Source organism: Neophocaena asiaeorientalis, unplaced genomic scaffold (assembly GCF_003031525.2).
Source record: "Neophocaena asiaeorientalis asiaeorientalis breed wild unplaced genomic scaffold, Neophocaena_asiaeorientalis_V1.1 scaffold77, whole genome shotgun sequence".
In the NCBI taxonomy this organism is placed as follows: Eukaryota; Metazoa; Chordata; class Mammalia; order Artiodactyla; family Phocoenidae; genus Neophocaena; species Neophocaena asiaeorientalis.
The window spans coordinates 8,308,504-8,327,676 of NW_020174645.1; the positions used below are offsets into that span (position 1 = coordinate 8,308,504).

The window sequence follows — 19,173 nt, forward strand, 5'->3', positions numbered from 1 at the left end:
AAGACATTCTGTGTGCTAATATAAACACCAGTATAGTCTGTACTCAACTGCATTGTTATACTGCCTCCTAAGAATTCAGGAGTTTTTATTGTCAGGCTGTTTTCCTGAGTCATTGAAATAAATGAAGGAGAAGTCTTTGTACAATCCCACCATGTTTATGCTTTGAATTGGTCATCCTGACATTGAGTTCTGATGGGTGGTTCTCTCTTCTCAAATGAAAACCCCTTATGGTTTTGACATGCATATTTCATTTATTTCTTTTGGTGTTCTGCTTTTAGAATAGCATTATCTCAGTGACTTGTACATTGTGTGTGTGTGTGTGTGTGTGTGTGTGTGTGTGTGTGTGTGTGTGTTTTGGTTTCCAGCCTTTTAAAGGTCTGCTTGTTTTGGGGTTTCTAGCAGTTGCACACCTGCCATGTTTTGATTTCTAAGCTAGTTGGATTCTGGCCGTGTTTTGATTTCCAAGCTAGTTGGAGGAGGACAGCAGATGTACTTCTCTGTTAACCTGGGTTGGCCTTTAAATGTATCTCTCTGTGCAACACCCACCCAGTCACTTCAGGGGCTGGAGGAAATGAGGAAGGGGAACTGGGGGGTGTTTGGGGGATCAGCATGAGGGAGAGGAGAGTAGAAGGGTAAAGGGATGGTATAGTGATGGCAGAAACTCAGTTTACTGGACCAGGAGCATGTGGGCACCACCTGCTAAAACATAAAAAAGGAATAATGGGGACGTGGTCAGTAGCTCTTACAGGCTAAGAGATATACAGGGAGATATTTGTATGTCTCTTGGGGATTGTTCTGCTTTTTAATTTTTTTTATTTTTATATTTTATAGAGTAAGTTATTGATAAGAGAAAATAGGCTAAAAAGAGCTAAAAGCAGGGAATTTCCTGGTGGTCCAGTGGTTAGGACTTGGCACTTTCATTGCTGGGGCTCCGGGTTCAATCCCTGGTCAGGGAACTAAGATCCTGCAAGCCACACATTGGGGCCAAAAAAAAAAAAAGCTAAATGCATATGGATTAGGATTCTAGAATCTCCCCCTCTAGTTTGAATTTAGAAGCTACCTCCAGAGAGGTTAAAAATATGTAATATTCCCCTTTATTCCAAGATAACTTGAGATGGCTTACTTTAGAGATAATTGCAATACTAAAATGAGAGAAATAAATAAATGGAGAAATCTGGGTGAAGGGAGTGTCAGGGTAAGGAAATAGAGTCAGGGTTAAAGGTAAAAACAAACAAATTCCTGTTACATTGGTAGACGGGGACGGATTTGGGATCCTCAGCCTCCTAGTAGCCAAAGCAAAAAGGAGAATACGAACAGTTGTAAGACCTTCAGTCCCATGAGAAAAAAATCCAGAATGGTGTGCTCAGAAAAGACTCAATTTTCTGGTACTGAGCCCTGAGGAATTTCAACATGGGGTTCCCCAAAATGAGACCCCTTGTGACGTGGTGGAGTGCACCCCTCTAATACGTGCCCTGGGGATTTCCCTATGACCGCGTCTTATGGCGCCTCTTAGTGTAAGCCAGTGCTGCAGTGCGAAATCCCACTTCAGAAAATCATTTCTAAATGTTGCAAATTCATGCCTTTCCTGGGAGAAGATGGGAAATGGGGAATAGGTTTGTTAGAGAGCCCGTAAATTGGAGTCCTCAACCCTTCAATTCTCACTTGCTTGGAAGGTTTTCCAGGAAACATGGAAATGATTTGGCTAAAGATTCAACATTATATTAAACATCTGGGACTCTATTCGACAGCCAGCTTTCCAGTCAATTCTGTGAAGTGCGGCGATTGCATTTACGCTCATTTTCCGAGGGCAGAGTTCGGACAGAACTAAAGAGGGAGGCTGGCAGGAGTCAGGAGAGATCAGAGCTGGACAACGACCAGTGGGAGGTCCAGGTGGCTCATGACCACTGAGGGTTTGGGAACAAATTTCAGTGTCTTCACTTTAGAAAAGAGTGCCCGACTCTGTTGGTCCCTGGGGATGGAAAGAAAAGGATAACATTCAACCACAGCATCAGCAGTTTGGGGACCAAGACCCACTGTTCCTAGCCTTCAAAATTCTAACAAAGGACACACACAAAGAACCGATAGCCACGCAGGGACCAAAATAGCCACTTTACTCTTGGCAAGGGGGGCGCTCAAAAGCCTTTAATGAGGGTCTCCGGTAAATTTACGCCCTACCAGAGGAGCATGGTGGGCCTTCTCTCAGGGACAGGGAGGCCTTGCCCCAGTGCGCCTGGTGGGTAAGGAGGACAAGAGCCGTCCGTTGGCTGAGTGCCCACCGGGCCTGGGTGTAGGCAGTAACCTAGGAAGCGTTGAGCCCGCTTCTTGCTTTTGAGGCACGGTAACCCTGTGTCCGGTACAACAGCCCGATAAATGCCCAGCTCTGCTGAGTCAGATGAGTTCCTCCTTCCCTAGGTTAGGAGTGAGTCAAGGGGTGAGACTAGATGTGTTCATTCATGGGGTGAAGGAGCCTGAGTGGCAGCTCCTTAGACCAGGAAACGATTGGGGACAAAATATTCTCCCGTCCCAATGGTTGGAAGCAGCTTTATTGAGAAATAATAGGTCGACAATAAGCACATGTATTTCAGGTGCACAGTTTAAGTTTTGACATATGTATATACCTGTGAAAAAATCACCACACTCAGGATAATGAACAACCATCACCGCCTAAAGTTTCTTTGTGCCCCTTTGTAACCCTTCCCTACCACCCTCCCCCCACTGTCACCTCAGGCAATGACTGTGCCTTCTCTCACTGTACTTTATTTTATTTAATTTTTAAATTTTTTTGGCTGCGTTGCATGGCTTGCGGGACCTTAGTTCCCCAACCAGGGATCGAACCTGGTCCCTCATTTGGGGAAAGCATGGAGTGAAAGCACAGAGTCCTAACCACTGGACCACCAGGGAATTCCCTTTCCCTGTAGTTTAGTTTGTATTTTCTAAACGTTATATAAGTTGAGTCATAGAATATGTTCTTATTTAGCCTGGTTTCTTTCGTTCAGCATCATTGTTCTGAGATTCATCCATGTTATAGCATGTGTCATAGTTCATTGTATGGATATACCACATTTTGTTTATCCATTCATCTGCTGATAGACATTTGAGTTGTTTCTTTGAAATGTAGCTTCTATGAGCAAGTCTGTGGACATGTGCATTCATGTCTCTTGGGTAAGTCTCTAGGATTAGAATGGCCAGATCATATGGTAGGTGTATGCTTCACTTTTTAAGAAACTGCCAAACTTTCCTAAGTGGTTGTGTCATTTTACATTCCCGCCGACAGTGTGGGAGAAATCCAGTTGCTCCACATCTTGCCAACCCTCCAGCAGGTGGATTTAAAGGCACTCATAACTTGGAGTATAGTTAGCTGTGGAGATAGGCTTCCATTTTTACATTTTTTTAAATTAAAAAATTCTGTATATATATATATATATATATATAATTTTTTTCCCCACGCCATTGACTTGACAAAGAAGCCAGGTCGTATTCTTATAGAATATCCTCACATTTGTCTCTTTGCTTCTTCCTTAGGGGCTGATGGTGGTGGGTGGTGTTTTTCCCATCCCTGTAAACTGGAAAGTAGCCCCCAAAGCTAAAATAGAATCTGAGTTGACTTTTATGAGAAGAGTGTCTAGTAGAGGGGCTTCTCCTGGCCGAAGATGGGACAACATAAGCATCATAAAGACTGCAGTGGCTTGAAAGCCATGACATATATGAAAATTCACTCGTTCATAGTGGCAACTGAAAAAAGAAGTCTCATTGGTCGCTTCTGGCGGTTGCTAAGGCCCCACCCACCTCAGTACTCTGAATGTTGCTAAGTATAGGGAAAGGACCAAGCATTTATCCCACCTTCATATTTGAACTATATTCCAGGGTAACCAAGTTGTTAATGTGCTAATAGACGTAGAAAGAATGACGAAATTAGAAAACCACCATTTTTCAGCCCTCAATAAAATAATGATTCTAGGCAGTGATCATCCATGGTTGCTGAGATATGTAGTGAAAGATGGGAGGGAGCCTCATGGGGGAGCGACCAGGCTGATCTCACTGGACCCCATGGATCATTCTTAACATCACACAAAGAAAGACAAGCAGACATGTGTGCCCTCTAATGTCATGGACTACTAAGTAGGCAACACATCCTGGGGAGTATTCTCATCAAGAGAAGTTGAATATGAGTGTACCGATGGCCCTGGCTTTAACTGCCAGTTTCCAGGAAACATGGGGGACAGAGAAATGTGTTAAATGATGTCACAAGGATACAATCAACCAAGTCCAGAATGTGGGAAATTCTACAGGGACATTGTGATCCAGTTTCTTAAACCAATAAATACTATTAAAAAAAAAGTCAGTGATTATAGATTGAGACATACCAACTAAATCAGTGTATGAACCTTGGTTGGATTCTGAGTCAGACAAATCAAGTGTAAAGAGATGTTATGGGGACAACTGGAGAAAGTTGAACAAAAACATGGTATTAGATAATGTTAAGGAGTTACTGTTAATTTTTGGGGTGTGATGAAGGTATTATGGTCATGGTTTTTAAAAAGTCCTTATCTGTTAGAGCAGTGGTTCTTAACTGGAGGCAATTTGGCAGTGTCTGGAGGCATTTTTGGTTGCCATGACTTGCAGTGGCATTGGTATATCTAGTGGGTAGAGGTCAGGGATGCTGCTAAACACCCTACCATACACATGGCAGCCCTCTACAACAAAGCATTCTGTAATCTGGATGTCGGTGGTGCCACAGTTGAGAAACCCTAAGTTAGGGATATCTGCTGCAGTAACTGTGGGTGAAATTATGACGTCTGGGGTTTGCTTTTTTGGTGGGGGGGGGGTTTTACGTTTTTATTCATCTGAATATATATTCTAATAATTCTTTCAACTTAGTCTGTGGTTGATAAATCTCTTGAATCTCTGAATGTTAAAAAGATATTTATTTTACCCTGTCACTTGAATGCTCATTTAGCCATTGGCACTTAGGTTCAAAATGATCGATGGTAGAGAACAGGTAGGAACATTTTTTCTGTTTTCTTCATAGATACATTTCAAGCACCTGGAACCATGACTGAAAAATCATAGTTGCTCCATTATAATTTTTTGATGAATGAGTGACTGTTTCATCATTGCTTTTTATGAGCATTGTGTATGAGTTAGCTATGGATATCTTTATTCTTTTACCTTGTGCTCCATCTAGCATGTACAAATACATGTATTTGCTTTTTTTTTTTTTTTTTTTAATTTATTTATTTATTTATTTTTGGCCACGTTGGGTCTTCATTCCTGTGCATGGGCTTTCTCTAGTTGTGGCGAGCAGGGGCTACTCTTCCTTGCAGTGCGCGGGCTTCTCATTGTGGTGGCTTCTCTTGTTCTGGAGCACGGGCTCTAGGCACCTGGGCTTCAGTAGTTGTGGCATGCGGGCTCTAGAGCGCAGGCTCAGTAGTTGTGGCACGTGGGCTCTAGAGCGTAGGCTCAGTAGTTGTGGCGCACGGGCTTAGTTGCTCCGCAGCATGTGGGATCTTCCCCAACCAGGGCTCGAACCCGTGTCACTTGCATTGGCAGGCAGATTCTTAACCACTGTGCAACCAGGGAAGCCCTGTTTGCTTGTTTTTATTGTAGTTTTTTTTTTTTTTAATTTTAATTTTTATTTTTTTTAGGAACTGTTTAGAGCTGTATACCTAGGTCTTTGTATTCTTTCCATTCAGCACTTGGATGGTACTTTTCACATGAAACATATCTTTCTTCCCCTGTGGAAAATAATTTTTTGTTGTTTCTTTGATAACTTGCTATTTTGGGGTTTGCTTTTAATAATCGGCGCACGTGCAAATAAAATAGGGGTGGGGATGATATGAAACGAGAATGTTACAAGCTGTTGAGGCATGCAGGAGTTCATTTTACTCCCGTACCACTTTGGTGCATGCGAAAATTTTCATAATAAAAACTTAAATTTAAAAAATGTTGGAGGAAAAAAACAACCCCCCCCACCCCCGCAAATGTTGGAGGAAAGGATACCACAGAGGTCTTGAAGGTAGAAAAGAATGAATCTAATCTGATGTGTCCTTAAGTGTAGGTAATTCAAGGGGGAAGGTGCTGGAAGGGAAAGTTGTTGGGGTCTAGAGTGAGCAGGTCCCGGGAAACGGAAGCCCATGAACTATTGTTCAAGTGTGCTCTGAGGGCCTCCACCTGCGCCCCACACTGGATGTATCCACACCCAGCTTTGCAGAGAAATACGGTCATGACTAGTTGCAGTTTGAAAAGATTCTCTTTGAGTGTTTCCATCCTATGTAGGTGTTTCCCAGGTCGCTGTTTACCTAGACCAAAAGGGAGGGGGGAAAAACAAAGTGACGCTATGACGTTAGAAGGCTGGTGGAAGTGTTATCCAGAATTGAGAGGAAGCATCCCTAAAAGTATAATTCTGTGGGAAAACATAAGTAGTTTACCAAAAACTCTGTATTAAGCAGCCTGTAGAAACATGACTTTTGAGAATGGCGAGATTCAGACAGCACACAACTCCATCGAGATTTTGTATCTGCCCCCAGAGAGGAAACCTGCTTAGTTGTTGGCAGCCAAGCCCTGGCATCCTTGAGATTGATGGATGGAAGCATCCTTTAGTAATGCTAAAACTTCCTTATTCCTTTGGAGACACCATTGTGAAAATTGATCACCAGCCAAATCAACATTACCTTAAAGTCTTTTTATGGCTCTTTTGGGAAGCAAAGACGTGGGATAATTTTTTGTTTACTCAAGTCTATTGGAAACTGGATCCGATTTGTCTTCTTTTTGCATTTCATATACAGTGGGCTGTTTGGACAAGTTATATCTGCCCACTTCCTACGCGGAGGGGAGAAAGTCAAGGGCTTGCATGAGGCTCAGGAGATATAATCTGTTCTCATGGGCTCAATTACTTATATGTATTTAGTAGCTAGCTCTACTTGCCTTTCCCCTAATTTATTCTCTTGGTTCATTCCCATGAGATCTCCGACGTTGTATATCTCGCTTTTTCTATTGCAACCTTTTTCTCGTGCAGTTGTTCCTATTGTAAGAGTCGGTCATTGATATTCCTAAAATCTCTGCTCTTGCATCAGTTGTCACATTTTGTGCCATGCCTCATGTTAATCCACGTCCTCTCCCTTTCTGTTATCACTTCCTTAGTATAGAATTTGTCATGTTAACTATTGTAGACTTGTCCTTTAGCAGTTCCTAGCATCGACCTCTTTCTACCATCACTGTTGAAGTGATCTTATCAGTCTCAGGCACTCACACCAGCCCAGCACTCTTAAACGCTCTCTAATAATCCCTTCTGTCAATCCAATCTAGGATTTCCCCCCTTCAAGGTCCAGCCAGGATTTCACTTGCATTTACTTCCCAGCCTCATTACCCACAGCTTTCTTGGGCTACTGTTCCCTGGCTTTTCTAAAGTAGCACTCATTCCCACTCCAGCCCGTGAAGACATCTTTTAACTAACTCTCGAGATTCAATCACCTCCATGACACAGGAACACACAAAACTCAGTGTATCCCCATCGGCAACACACGATGGCCATCATTCTGTTTACACACTCTCCACTTTTCACAGCCTCATCTTGACCTCTAAACGACACAAACAGCCTCCTCTTCACTTGTTTTGCAGTTCTGTCTTCATCATGTAGATAAGTGCGATCATATTGCTGCCTCAGATTTTAATGAACTAGAAGACAGCTAATATTTAGGTAGTCTTTCTTTTAGATTTGAACGTAGCATCTAATTAATCAGTTGGGTACTTTTTATTTATTTTTTAAGGTGTGGAACACCATGGTAGATAGAATGAACTTGAAAATGTTTTTGATTTAATATCATTGAGTGCCCACTGCGTTCCAGGCACTGTCCTGATTCATGATATCACACGGTATTTATTCACGTGCCTTTGTCTTTTCTGACACTATGTTGTCTGTTATTCATCTTCTAACTCTGCCACACACAACCCAGCACTAGTGTCCATAACCCATAGTGATGATTGAACATCATGGGAGTTTTATGAGCTATGTCTAGGTTCAGGTTTTTGTTTTTGTTTTTAATGTGCCAATTCTTCATGACTAAATTGGGTACTCTGAGTTCCTTGAAGTGGTGTATGGCATGAATTATCCCATTAGGTCTAAGAAATTATCCCACATCTAAGGTTCTTGTTGTTGATTCATTCCTTTCACAATATAGATATGAACCCTTGAATCAGGACAGATGGGTACTGTTCTAGGTGTTAGGTGTATAATGGTGAACACAGCGTCGTCTTTCGCCTCATGGAGATCGTGTTACCGCGGAGAAAGCAGATGATCAACCCTAGACCAAAATTAGAAAAATCTTTTGCGTTTTTAATATTCATGTTTGGTATGTCGAGAAGTTAAAAGTTTGAATGGGAAAAATGGAGCTCAGTGGAGCGTGTTAGAAAGAAGTAGGGCCAAGAGGATGAATCCATTTGTCTCTCCTTTCCTTGTTTTTTTTTTTTTCCTTCGTGAATAGTTTTGAAGACAATACATTCCGCACCCACCCCCAAGCTTCTAATGAATGTCATGATTTTAAAAAGGAGAGAATTTATAGGCGGGAGATTAACTACAGTTCTTAAAATAGCTCTTTGTTTCTGAAAACCTTGTTCTGCCATCTATCTTATAAGTGGGGGGCGAGGGGGACCCTCCAGAATGTACTTGTATAGCCCCTGTCACTGAGGAAAATGTGCCCTGATGTGACCTCAAGCATAGGCTGATTTATTTAAAATGTATATAGGGAAAGGTTTTTTCCTATTTTTTTTTTTCGTGGCTTTTTACTAATGAACAGATCTTAATGTATGACTTCTTATTTGTCATTATTGAATGTAGTGAGCATGTTGGGGAGGTGAGATGGTGATTTCATTATACTCTATCAGGAAACATTAATATAGGCACTCATTAACATATTTTTCAGACAGAACAATATCTACTTCTAAAGCCTCTTCATTTAACTCAAACATCCAGTAACTTCTTCATGGCCTGTATTATGCCAGGTGCACTCTTTGCAAGAGCCATTTTCTAGTCGTTTAATTATATATCTTTTTTTTTTATTATAACAAAATGAATCAGTTATACATATACATGTGTTCCCATATCTCTCCCCTCTTAGGTCTCCCTTCCTCCCACCCTCCCTGTCGCACCCCTCTAGGTGGTCACAAACCACCGAGCTGATATCCCTGTGCTATGCGGCTGCTTTCCACTAGCTATCTATTTTACACTTGGTAGTGTATATATGTCCATGCCACTCTCTCACTTTGTCACAGCTTACCCTAATTTCTAATTCTATTGATTTGAGTCTTCTCCCTTTTTTTCTTGATGAGTCTGGCTAATGGTTTATCAATTTTGATTATCTTAAAGAACCAGCTTTTAGTTTTATTGATCTTTTTTATCGTTTCCTTCATTTCTTTTTCATTTATTTCTGATCTGATTTTTATGATTTCTTTCCTGCTGCTAACTTTGGGTTTTTTTTTGTTCTTATTTCTCTAATTGCTTTAGGTGCAAGGTTAGGTTGTTTATTTGAGATGTTTCCTGTTTATTAAGGTAGGAATATATTGCTATAAACTTCCCTCTTAGAACTGCTTTTGCTGCATCCTGTAGGTTTTGGGTCCTCGTGTCTCCATTGTCATTTGTTTCTAGGTATTTTTTGATTTCCTCTTTGATTTCTTCAGTGATCACTTGGTTATTAAGTTGTGTATTGTTTAGCCTCCATATGTTTGTATTTTTTATAGATCTTTTCCTGTAATTGATATCTAGTCTCATAGCGTTGTGGTCAGAAAAGATACTTGTTACGATTTCAGTTTTCTTAAATTTACCAAGGCTTGATTTGTGACCCAAGATATCTATCCTGGAGAATGTTCCATGAGCACTTGAGAAAAATGTGTGTTCTGTTTTTTTTGAATGGAATGTCCTATAAATATCAATTAAGTCCATCTTGTTTAATGTGTCATTTAAAGCTTGTGTTTCCTGATTTATTTTCAATTTGGATGATCTGTCCATTGGTGAAAGTGGGGTGTTAAAGTCCCTTACTATGATTGTGTTATTGTCGATTTCCCCTTTTATGGCTGTTAGCATTATGTATTGAGGTGCTCCTATGTTGGGTGCATAAATATTTACAGTTGTTACATCTTCTTCTTGGATCGATCCCTTGATCATTATGTAGTGTCCTTCTTTGTCTCTTTCAGTCTGTATGTGTCCTGAGGTCTGAAGTGGGTTTCTTATAGACAGCATATATATGGGTCTTGTTCTTGTATCCATTCAGCCAGTCTGTGTGTTTTGGTGGGAGCATTTAATCCATTTACATTTAAGGTAATTATCGATATGTATGTTCCTATTCCCATTTTCTTAATTGTTTTGGGTTTGTTATCTATTCAGCATGTATTTATTATGCACCTGCTATGTGCCTGACACTATGCTATGTTCTTAGGTGCATTGAATACCTCCATCAACGTAGATGCAAATCCAGTTATTTCAGTGACCTACTAATATCTTTTTTAAAGCAAAAAACAAGAAAAAGTCATGTTTTATGAGGATCAAAAAAGGGACTTTTTCCATAAGGTACAAGAAAGAGGAGAATTAATCCCCCAAGATAGATGTGGTCACATACTTGATAATCTTTAGATTATATAATCCTTTAAAATGTGGCATCCAGATTTTGAGCTAGTTCTCTATTCTCTTTCCAGTGCTCATATTAGAGGTACATTGAACCTTCTCATTCTCTGTCTCCTGTCTCTTTGTCTCTGTGTATTGCATTCTGTATCAGCACTTCTCCAACTGCAGTGTGCTCACAGATCACCTGGGGATCTTTTTGGAATGTAGGTGCTGATTCAGTGGGCATGGTGTAGGGCCTGCCATTCTGTATTTCTAAGCAACTCCCTGGCGATGCTGTTGATGCTGCAAGTCTACAGATCACACCTTGTGAAGCATGGTTCTATGTGATTTCCTCAGATCTATCTGCTAGTTCATCAGCTTTCTCTTTAGCTGTGTCTAGTCTGTTTAATGCACCCAGTGAGTTTTAAACTTTAAATTCAGCAATCATGTTTTTCATTTTTAAAAGTTCCATTTGGTTCCTTTCAAATGTGCTTTGTCTTTTCTCCAGAGTATCTTGTTCTTTTATTAGAATTTCTACTCATTTACCTTGATCATGAATGAAAATTTATTTTATGGTCCATTTTAGATTGTTCTCTTATCTGCAGTTTTTTGGGGGCTAATTCTCCCACTTTTGTATCTGCTGATGCTCCTTTGTGGTAGTTTGGGTGATTCCTTTTTTCTTGTTATGTGTAGTTGTTGGTTTTTACTTTTTATTGTGAACTCATTTCTAGTTGGGAGTGTGTGTGTGTTGGGGGGGAGTGAGGGAGGGAGGGAGGGAGGAAGAGAAGGAGTCTTGTGTGCCCTGGGTTGTGAACGTGGTCCTACAGACTTTTCTCCACTTACATCTGCCAGTGCCCTAAGGGATCCTGGACCAATATTGCTGATAATTTCTTGGCTTGTAGTTCCCTCACCATGTAGGATACTGTAACCACAGACACCCTACCTGGGGCTACAGTTTTAATAGCTGCCCTGTTTCTCTTCTAAAGGGCTCTGGACAAGGGTGAGCATCCATCACTTTCTCTTAGGTTGAGGATTTCCACTTCCCCCACTTCTCTTTGGCTTGAGGCTGTGGCTCTTTTCCCTGACCAAATGTGGCCCCTAGAAGCCCCTCTTTTCAGAGTTTCCCATTGTACCCAACTGACTACCTGTCTAGAGGCTCTGACATTCTTAGCTTTTCATCTGTCCTGTGAGTGTCTCGCTTATTACCAGCTGGGGCATTTCATGTTGACTTCTCCCTCTTATTGAAGATTACCTGGCCCTTTATCTTATCTCGACTACATGGGCTAGCTTTGAGTGTGATGGAGTTTTAAAGAGGGATCATATTTATAGTACGGAATTTCTCAGTCATAGTTATTTCACAGAGGGTGGCTCCTGCCCCTATATTAATCATACTCCTCACTCAGAAATGGAATTCTATTTCAGTCTCCCAAAGATAAATTAGTATATAGTGGAAAGGGAATTAAACTTCTGCTAAGAATGAAATGGTACGATTAACAAACATCCACGTGAGTGTCTGTGTCTTGTGCAGGAAAGAATACTCAACACAGACTCTGCTGTATCTCACTAGCCTTCTAACTGCAGGATCTGTCATAAACATCTGTCATGTGGGCAATAACAGCAGCAGGTAGTCTTTTTTTTTTTTCATCGATCTTTATTGGAGTATAATTGCTTCACAATACTGTGTTAGTTTCTGTTGCACAACAAAGCAAATCCCCTCCCTCTTGGGTCTCCTTCCCATTCTGCCTATCCCACCCCTCTAGGTCATCCGCAAAGCACGGAGTCAGTCTCCCTTTGCTATGCTGCTGCTTCCCACCAGCCAGCTGTTTTACATTCCGTAGTGTAAACATGTCTATGCTGCTCTCACTTTGCCCCAGCTTCTCCCTCCCACCCCAAGTCCTCAAGTCCATTCTCTATGTCTGCCTCTTTATTCCTGCTCTAATAGCAAGTAATCTTTATGGAGTGTTTACTGTATGCTAAGAGCTGTACCAGTAAGCACTTTATATAGATTTCTTTCATTTAAACCTCCCAGCAGCCCTTTGAGGAAATTATCTGTATGTTGAAACTGAGGCTCAGAGAGGTTAAGGCACTTTCCCAAGGTCACAGTGCTGGTAAGTGGCGGAGCTGTGGTTTGAACCCACTTAGTCAAAGTATGTGCCACCAGCCATGATGCTTCCATATTAATATCATCTGCAAATCTCTTTCCATACATTTCCTCAGTCTTTACCTGAGTTTCCTTATTTTGGGATGGGAAACTTCTCTTTTTTATCCTCATGAAGTATAATTTCCATTAAAAGGTGTTTTTTTTGCTTATAAAAAGATATTGGGTAATTGAAATCTGATTGGATTTGAGCCCATGTTGATGGAAAGTACACATGGGAGGTGGGCTGAAGCATTCAATGTAATTTTTCTTTCCATCAACTAATTTTTAACACGTTAAGCAAGTAGATTCTGACACTAACAGGGAAGATTTAAATTCTCTTGAGAGCTTCGAGGTGTTAAATAATTTTCGGCAAGTGTACATTTTACGTTTTTCAGTCTCCTACCACATCTCAACGCACCTGAGTTCTGAGAATGTTCTTTTTTGCATTTCCCGGGAGCTGCCAGACCTCCTCATTCTGGCTTCATCTCCTGCCGCTCCACATCCCTTCACCTTTGTCTCCTTCCTGATGCTGCCTGCTGCTTCCGATGTTGTTGTTGTCATTGGGGAACTTTGGAAACAGCCAGATTCTTTGGAGTCCATAAGCGGAAAATAGACTGCTGCTCCTATCTGGCACACAGCTTTTGTGCAGAAAGCAAGGAGTTAAAAAAGAAGCCTGGGCTGGGAAGCGCTGTGACAACTGTCCTAGGGGGCGCTCTCCAGAGCTCTGGCCGTGACTCATGGTGCTCTGTCACTCAGATCAGCACTGGCCCCTGCCACGCAGGTGGCCAGGCGGGGTTGCCGCCAGACCACACACGCACAGAGTGGCGAGCATGAAGCCTGCACTGCGGGGGATGTGATGCCCGGCTCTCCAGCTTACCCGGCCCACCTACCACAGACGCCTCAGCCCGCAGCCATGGTAACGCTTCTGGCTGGCTATACCCCTGGGAGCCCACCACAGTGGGTGGCTTCCTGGTGACCGATGAATGAGTGTCCAACTCCCTGACCAAGAGAGCTTAGTAGGTCCGCAGGAAGTGGAGAAGATGTAAGACGTCCTTAGCCAGGAGTCATGCCTTAATGAGGTAGGACGCAGCCATCCATCCACACCATCAGTGCACAGGGGTGCCGTACATCATCGGGAAGAACTTTATCTGGCTGGCATTTCGTTATGCTGATTAAACTGCGGCGGATTCAGGGGCATGATCGAGCTGGGGAGGAGGGATGATGAACTAAAAAAAAAAAAAAAAAAAAAAAGTGGTACATAAGTGCTCCGAGTATACTCATCCGGATATGAATGGGCTAGACTGCAGAGCTATCCTAACATGAGTTACATGCCTCCCAAACTCTCTCTCCTGTTCATTTCTCTCACTCCAGTTAATCCACGAAATGTAGAAATTCCATCTTATCCCAGTGATTAGCACTAAATATTAATAATTTGGACCTGTCTGGAAGAGGAAATAAAAAGGTTTAGGTCATCTGGTACACCAGCACCAGCCATCTGATGCTCTGTAGCATCATTCTGGAAATATCAGGAATGAGTGGCTTGCTCAAACGAGTTCCCCAAGTGCTTTTCGTTCTACCAAGTGACCTGTTTGAGTTTACCCTTCAGTTTACCCCAGCAGGGAAGGCAGCCCGTCTGCGGGTTGGTGGCCATGTTGGCAGGGAAGGGGTTAATCTCTTGTTGCTGTAAGAGCCGAGCAGAGGCTGGGTCTGCCTGTGTGTGAGCTAGATTGAAAGCAGGCGCTGCAGTGCCATCGGGAACGCTGAAGGAGTGAGACGATTTTCTTCTCCGCAACAGTGTTGAATCCGTCTGAATTTTTCTCCCCCCCCACCCCTTCTTGTTTTTCTTTAACCAGCTCCTCCCCCCTTCGTTCCCACCCTCAAGTCTGATGATGACACCTCCAATTTTGATGAACCAGAGAAGAATTCGTGGGTTTCATCCTCTCCGTGCCAGCTGAACCCCTCAGGTTTCTCAGGAGAAGAACTGCCGTTTGTGGGGTTTTCGTATAGCAAGGCACTGGGAATTCTTGGTAGATCTGAGTAAGTGAAATTTTGACTTTTCTAAGGGACCTGCATCGATGCAAGGCATAGAGCCCAAAGGTGGCGGCGGTGGCAGTGGCAGCCCGGGGGGAGTGCAGTGGAGGAAAGCTGTTAACCAGCTTGCGTTTGGAAGGCAGTTGACCTGGTTGGGCTTTGGGAGGGGTAGACTGTTCATATTCTCATTTTGCTGTGTTGAAGGTACCTCTTCCTGTCCATAGCATCATAATTGTCAGTCGGGTACTTTGGGTTAGTTTTTCAGTCTTTGGTCTTCTTTAGAGGGGAGGAGATAGTGGGAGATACCTAGCAGTGCAGAGCCTTGGTGAAGGGAGGAACGTGCAGGGTTAAGATGAGCTGTCTATCTATTTTTCCATCTGTGTAGCCCTCTATCTCTCAGGTGGGTGGATGGAGGTTGCTCTCTTGGCAGTATTGAAAGAATCCTAAAATCCGTTTCTCACGAGCTAAAGGCTTCCCGATGGGGTTACCTGAGCTGCAAGTGGCTGTACCAGAGCTCTAACGGAGAGATGGTACTTGGCTCAGCTCAAAGTCTGCTGCAAGACTGGGGAATCCGGCAGCTGAGGCTCTGAGCCGGCAAAGCATTGGCAGCCAGAGAGAGCCCCGTTACTGTGAGCCACCAGGAGGGAGTATGATGTAGCCGAGTCATTGATTCACAGAAACTGGGCTTCACAAGGGAAAAAACAAACCGGGAGACTAGAAAATGGAAGTATAAATATTACTGTAAACCTCTTGACATGATCAGTCTTTCTCCATTCTTGAAAAAAGCTAAAGAAAAACGCATTAGTACGGCACTTGGGACTTGGGGATGGGGTTGGGCGGGGGGAGGTCCCTGGCTTCCAGCCTCCTGGAATTTCTCTAAAATGCAGTAGCCTCTGTGGATGTCAGAGCTCAGTGTCTTGCTTCGTTCTCCTGATCCAATGACATTCTGCGTTCAGAGGTTCAAGTTCCCTGGGAAGGTCTTGGACTGGCTGTGTTATTCCCCCGATGCCACAGCTCCCTCACTTGGAGCCTCTCGGGGTAATGTTGGGTGATCGGTCGCTGCCCACTTAGAAAACAAGCAGAATTTGATCTTCCCTTGGCAGCATTTAGTCCTGGTTTGTTGTGCTCGTAGCTCAGATATTGAATTGAGGGGATGTCATGTAGGTTCTTGGGTAGTGTCTCCCCATGGGTGCTATTTTGACAGTAATGTTCCTGGAAAGATTTCAGACAACTGGGGGGAACTGGGCACTTGATGGGAGGTAACGTTGTGGGCTGCGATAGAATTTGAGAGAGCTGTTTGTGTTGCAAGAGACCGAGGGGACCCTTCTTTCCTCTCTCCCTGGGGGCTGGGATTAAAATTGGGGGTTGGATTTTGGTGGTGTTGGCTGTACCTTTCGGGCTAATTTGCTCTGCATCCCCAAAGCAATCTAGATAATGGGAGGAGAGGCAGAAAGCTCACTAGCTGTTGAATGTGCCATCAGATGGATTTGAAATGGCCCAGCAGGGCTGGGAGGTTTTGTACCAGCATCAAAGAGCAGGGCAGAATTGGAGGCCCAATGTTAAAGGATGCATGGTTAGTGGGCAGCTTAACCTTGACACACACAGCACAGTGAAGGTCACCTGTCGGACTGGACAGAGGTGCGTGGAGAGTTCTAGTTCTGATTAGCAGTGGGCGAGCTGGCTCAGAATGAAAGCTTGCTTGGGGTGCTAATCAATGATCTGAAAAACCAGGAAGGACGTGAGGGAATAAGATTTCAGGGGCAAAGGCAGAATGATGTGAGGGCTCTCAGGCATTGCAATTAATCTGAAGCAGTGTGTGATTAATTGCTTATTTTTCAGGAAGACTGTAATTGCATCTTTCTGCTTCTCACAGAAAGCTCAGGGAGCTCTCCGATAGGGGCCTCTCAGTATTAAGGCCCAGGCACTCGATAAATATTTGTTGTTTTAGTTTACTCATGATCCTTTCCCCCTAGATTGTGTTTATATTGCTCACTGTATTGGAAGATATGCTGTTTTACCTTTGGTAGTTCAAAATCAATCTCTAGAGCATAAAATGAGCTTCTGTTCATGCTCCAACAGAATGCTTAAGATTCTCATAAAAAAGAAAAAAAAGTCCATGCAAACAAAACCATGTATTTTTTATGTGGAAGATGGAATTGAAGTATACCTGTCTTTGGGTGGGAGAGCTTTAATTGCCCTTTCCGTGGCAATTTGGGGTTGGAATCAGAATGATCTCCTTTCATCTTATATCTTACAATGTGATCTTGCTGTTAGATTTGTTTATTCTGCCAGGGACAGCCCTATGGGTGAAACCTCCAACATCATTTTGGAAATTCACCCCACCTGTTGGATGTAGGTGACCCTGGACGTATTGGATCATCATTGTTTAGAAATTCAATAGAAAAGATGCAGTGATGAAATTACTCAGAAGCCCCTGCAGTTTTGTAAACATATAGTTAACAAAATTCATTTGGAGATTGGGGGGAATTTTCTGGGACGCCACCATCGCCACCAGGGACCTGGTATTTCTGAGTTTCTACTTCTCCCCTCCCTGTTTCAGCATCACAGGTTTTTATTTACACACATTGATTACCTGTACTGTTACTCACTCTTTACACCACAAAGGAAATTACAGATGCTGCTCTACTGCGTTGGAAAAAACTGACCCCAGATCTGTTACCAGTGAAAAGAATTAAATGTTCAGAGGTGGAGCTGAATGAAAAGAGTTTTCACAGAGACTGGCAGTGAGAATGATTTTAATTGTTGCATTTGCTCATCACTTTTTAGGATTCTTTTTTGGGACCCCAGACTATTTTAAGCCAGCCATTGAATGCGTCATTTTAGGTTTCACAGGAATCTTGATCTCAGCATTCTGTGTCTGACATGTAGTGGGAATTCCTTGCAGCTTGAGTTGGAGGGCATGGGAGAGATCCTACAGAATAGTTTTGGTCATCTTTGGGGTGGGATGATGGCAGAGTTAGTGCAAATCTGGTGCCTCTTTCTTTTTAACCAACAATGACCCAAACTAAATCCCTAAGCTCTGGATGCCTGGGTGTTGCTCTGAGCCTCTGTTGGCTTGAATTTTACACTGGTGGGATAGTAACAGAAATCAGTGTGTTAAAAGTTTAAAAATATAATGGATCCTAGCCCTCCTCCCTCCTCTTTCAGCGTGGGGTACATTTTTTTTAGGTCCCTCTCCTTCTTCCTAGAAGCAGTGCATCTCTGCAAACCTTCAGTATAAACTCCAGAAGGAGAAAGCCATTTGGTTTTATATTTTGTGTTAGTTTTTACGCATGCTGGTTTTATGCTTTTGGAGACGCTGGCAATCTTAGAGGACCAATGGGATTTCGATGAGACTGGAATCTGTGGGATGACAGTGTCTGAATAGGCTATATTTAGCCCCCCTGTTGGGGGCTTTCTCTTTTGACTCAGGGCTTTTTCCTTTCCTTTTGGGTGGATCTGAAAATTTATTCTTGGAACCAGCCATCCAAACACTGTGACTGTGGAAGAGTGAAAAATGGCTTCCACCAATGCCTTTCCAGACTTTCAGAGAACCAGTTTCGGGTGCCTCTTCCTTGCTCTACTGAAGCCTCTTTGCATATGTCAGTTTCCTCAACTGCAAGGTGAGGTAATAATGATACTTGCCTCTTAGGGCTGTTTTGAGGATTATGTGAAATACGTAAAGCACTTGTTCTAGTCCCTGGCACATGGAAAACTCACACGGAACGTCCACTGTTACTATTTTTGTTATTACCACTACACTAGTCTCTATATGCATGGTGTCCTTCTATATATGTGAAGAAGATATGGAAAGAACTCAGCAATAATTAAATAGCCCAAAGTCATGCCAGACCAGAAACCCAGCTCCCCAGGCCCTGAGAACTTTCCGCTAGTGATGCTTGAACATCCTGATCCACCACAAGTTCATGTGCAGCCTCCAGATCCCTGTAGCTTAAAGGTGGTTGTTGGGTGGAGTGGACTGGGGGCCAGAATTTGAAGGCCCAGTCCCAGAGTGGGTTCCTTCCCATCCAGTTAAACACGTATATGTGTGAAATACTTCATGGGACACAAAGCAAACACCCTGACTGCAGAATATCGTGTAAACATTGGATGTCTAAGTGCTTTAGGAGAGGTGGGAGGGGAAGGCAAAAAATCTGACATGGGGGCACTTAATGGGTAATGCCAATTCCAAGTTCTTGCCAAAGTACAGTGATCACCTTTGTTGGAATATGTCTGTTTCCCCACGTCGGCTGTGATCTCAAAGGCAGGGCTGGGTCTTATTCACCCTGGTTTTCCTGGAGCACAGGACATTATAGACCCTCAGAAAACACAGGTGTTGGAACTGAGTTTATAAGTGGACTAATGGAAGGTAGAATATTTGCCTCAACTTCTTAGAAGACAGTGGATTTGG

The 19,173-nt window shown here is 42.9% G+C and overlaps 1 protein-coding gene across 4 annotated transcripts in view; it reads left to right on the forward strand.

The window, feature by feature from the left end:
• The window catches only part of CIT (citron rho-interacting serine/threonine kinase), a 168,507-nt gene that overhangs the window by 50,550 nt on the left and 98,784 nt on the right, over window positions 1-19,173 (forward strand). For all 4 annotated transcript variants that reach the window (XM_024758531.1, XM_024758532.1, XM_024758529.1 and 1 more), the window contains exon 10: window positions 14,585-14,768. In XM_024758531.1, coding sequence (XP_024614299.1) covers window positions 14,585-14,768 — 184 coding nt within the window. The remainder of the gene's footprint in view (window positions 1-14,584; window positions 14,769-19,173) is intronic.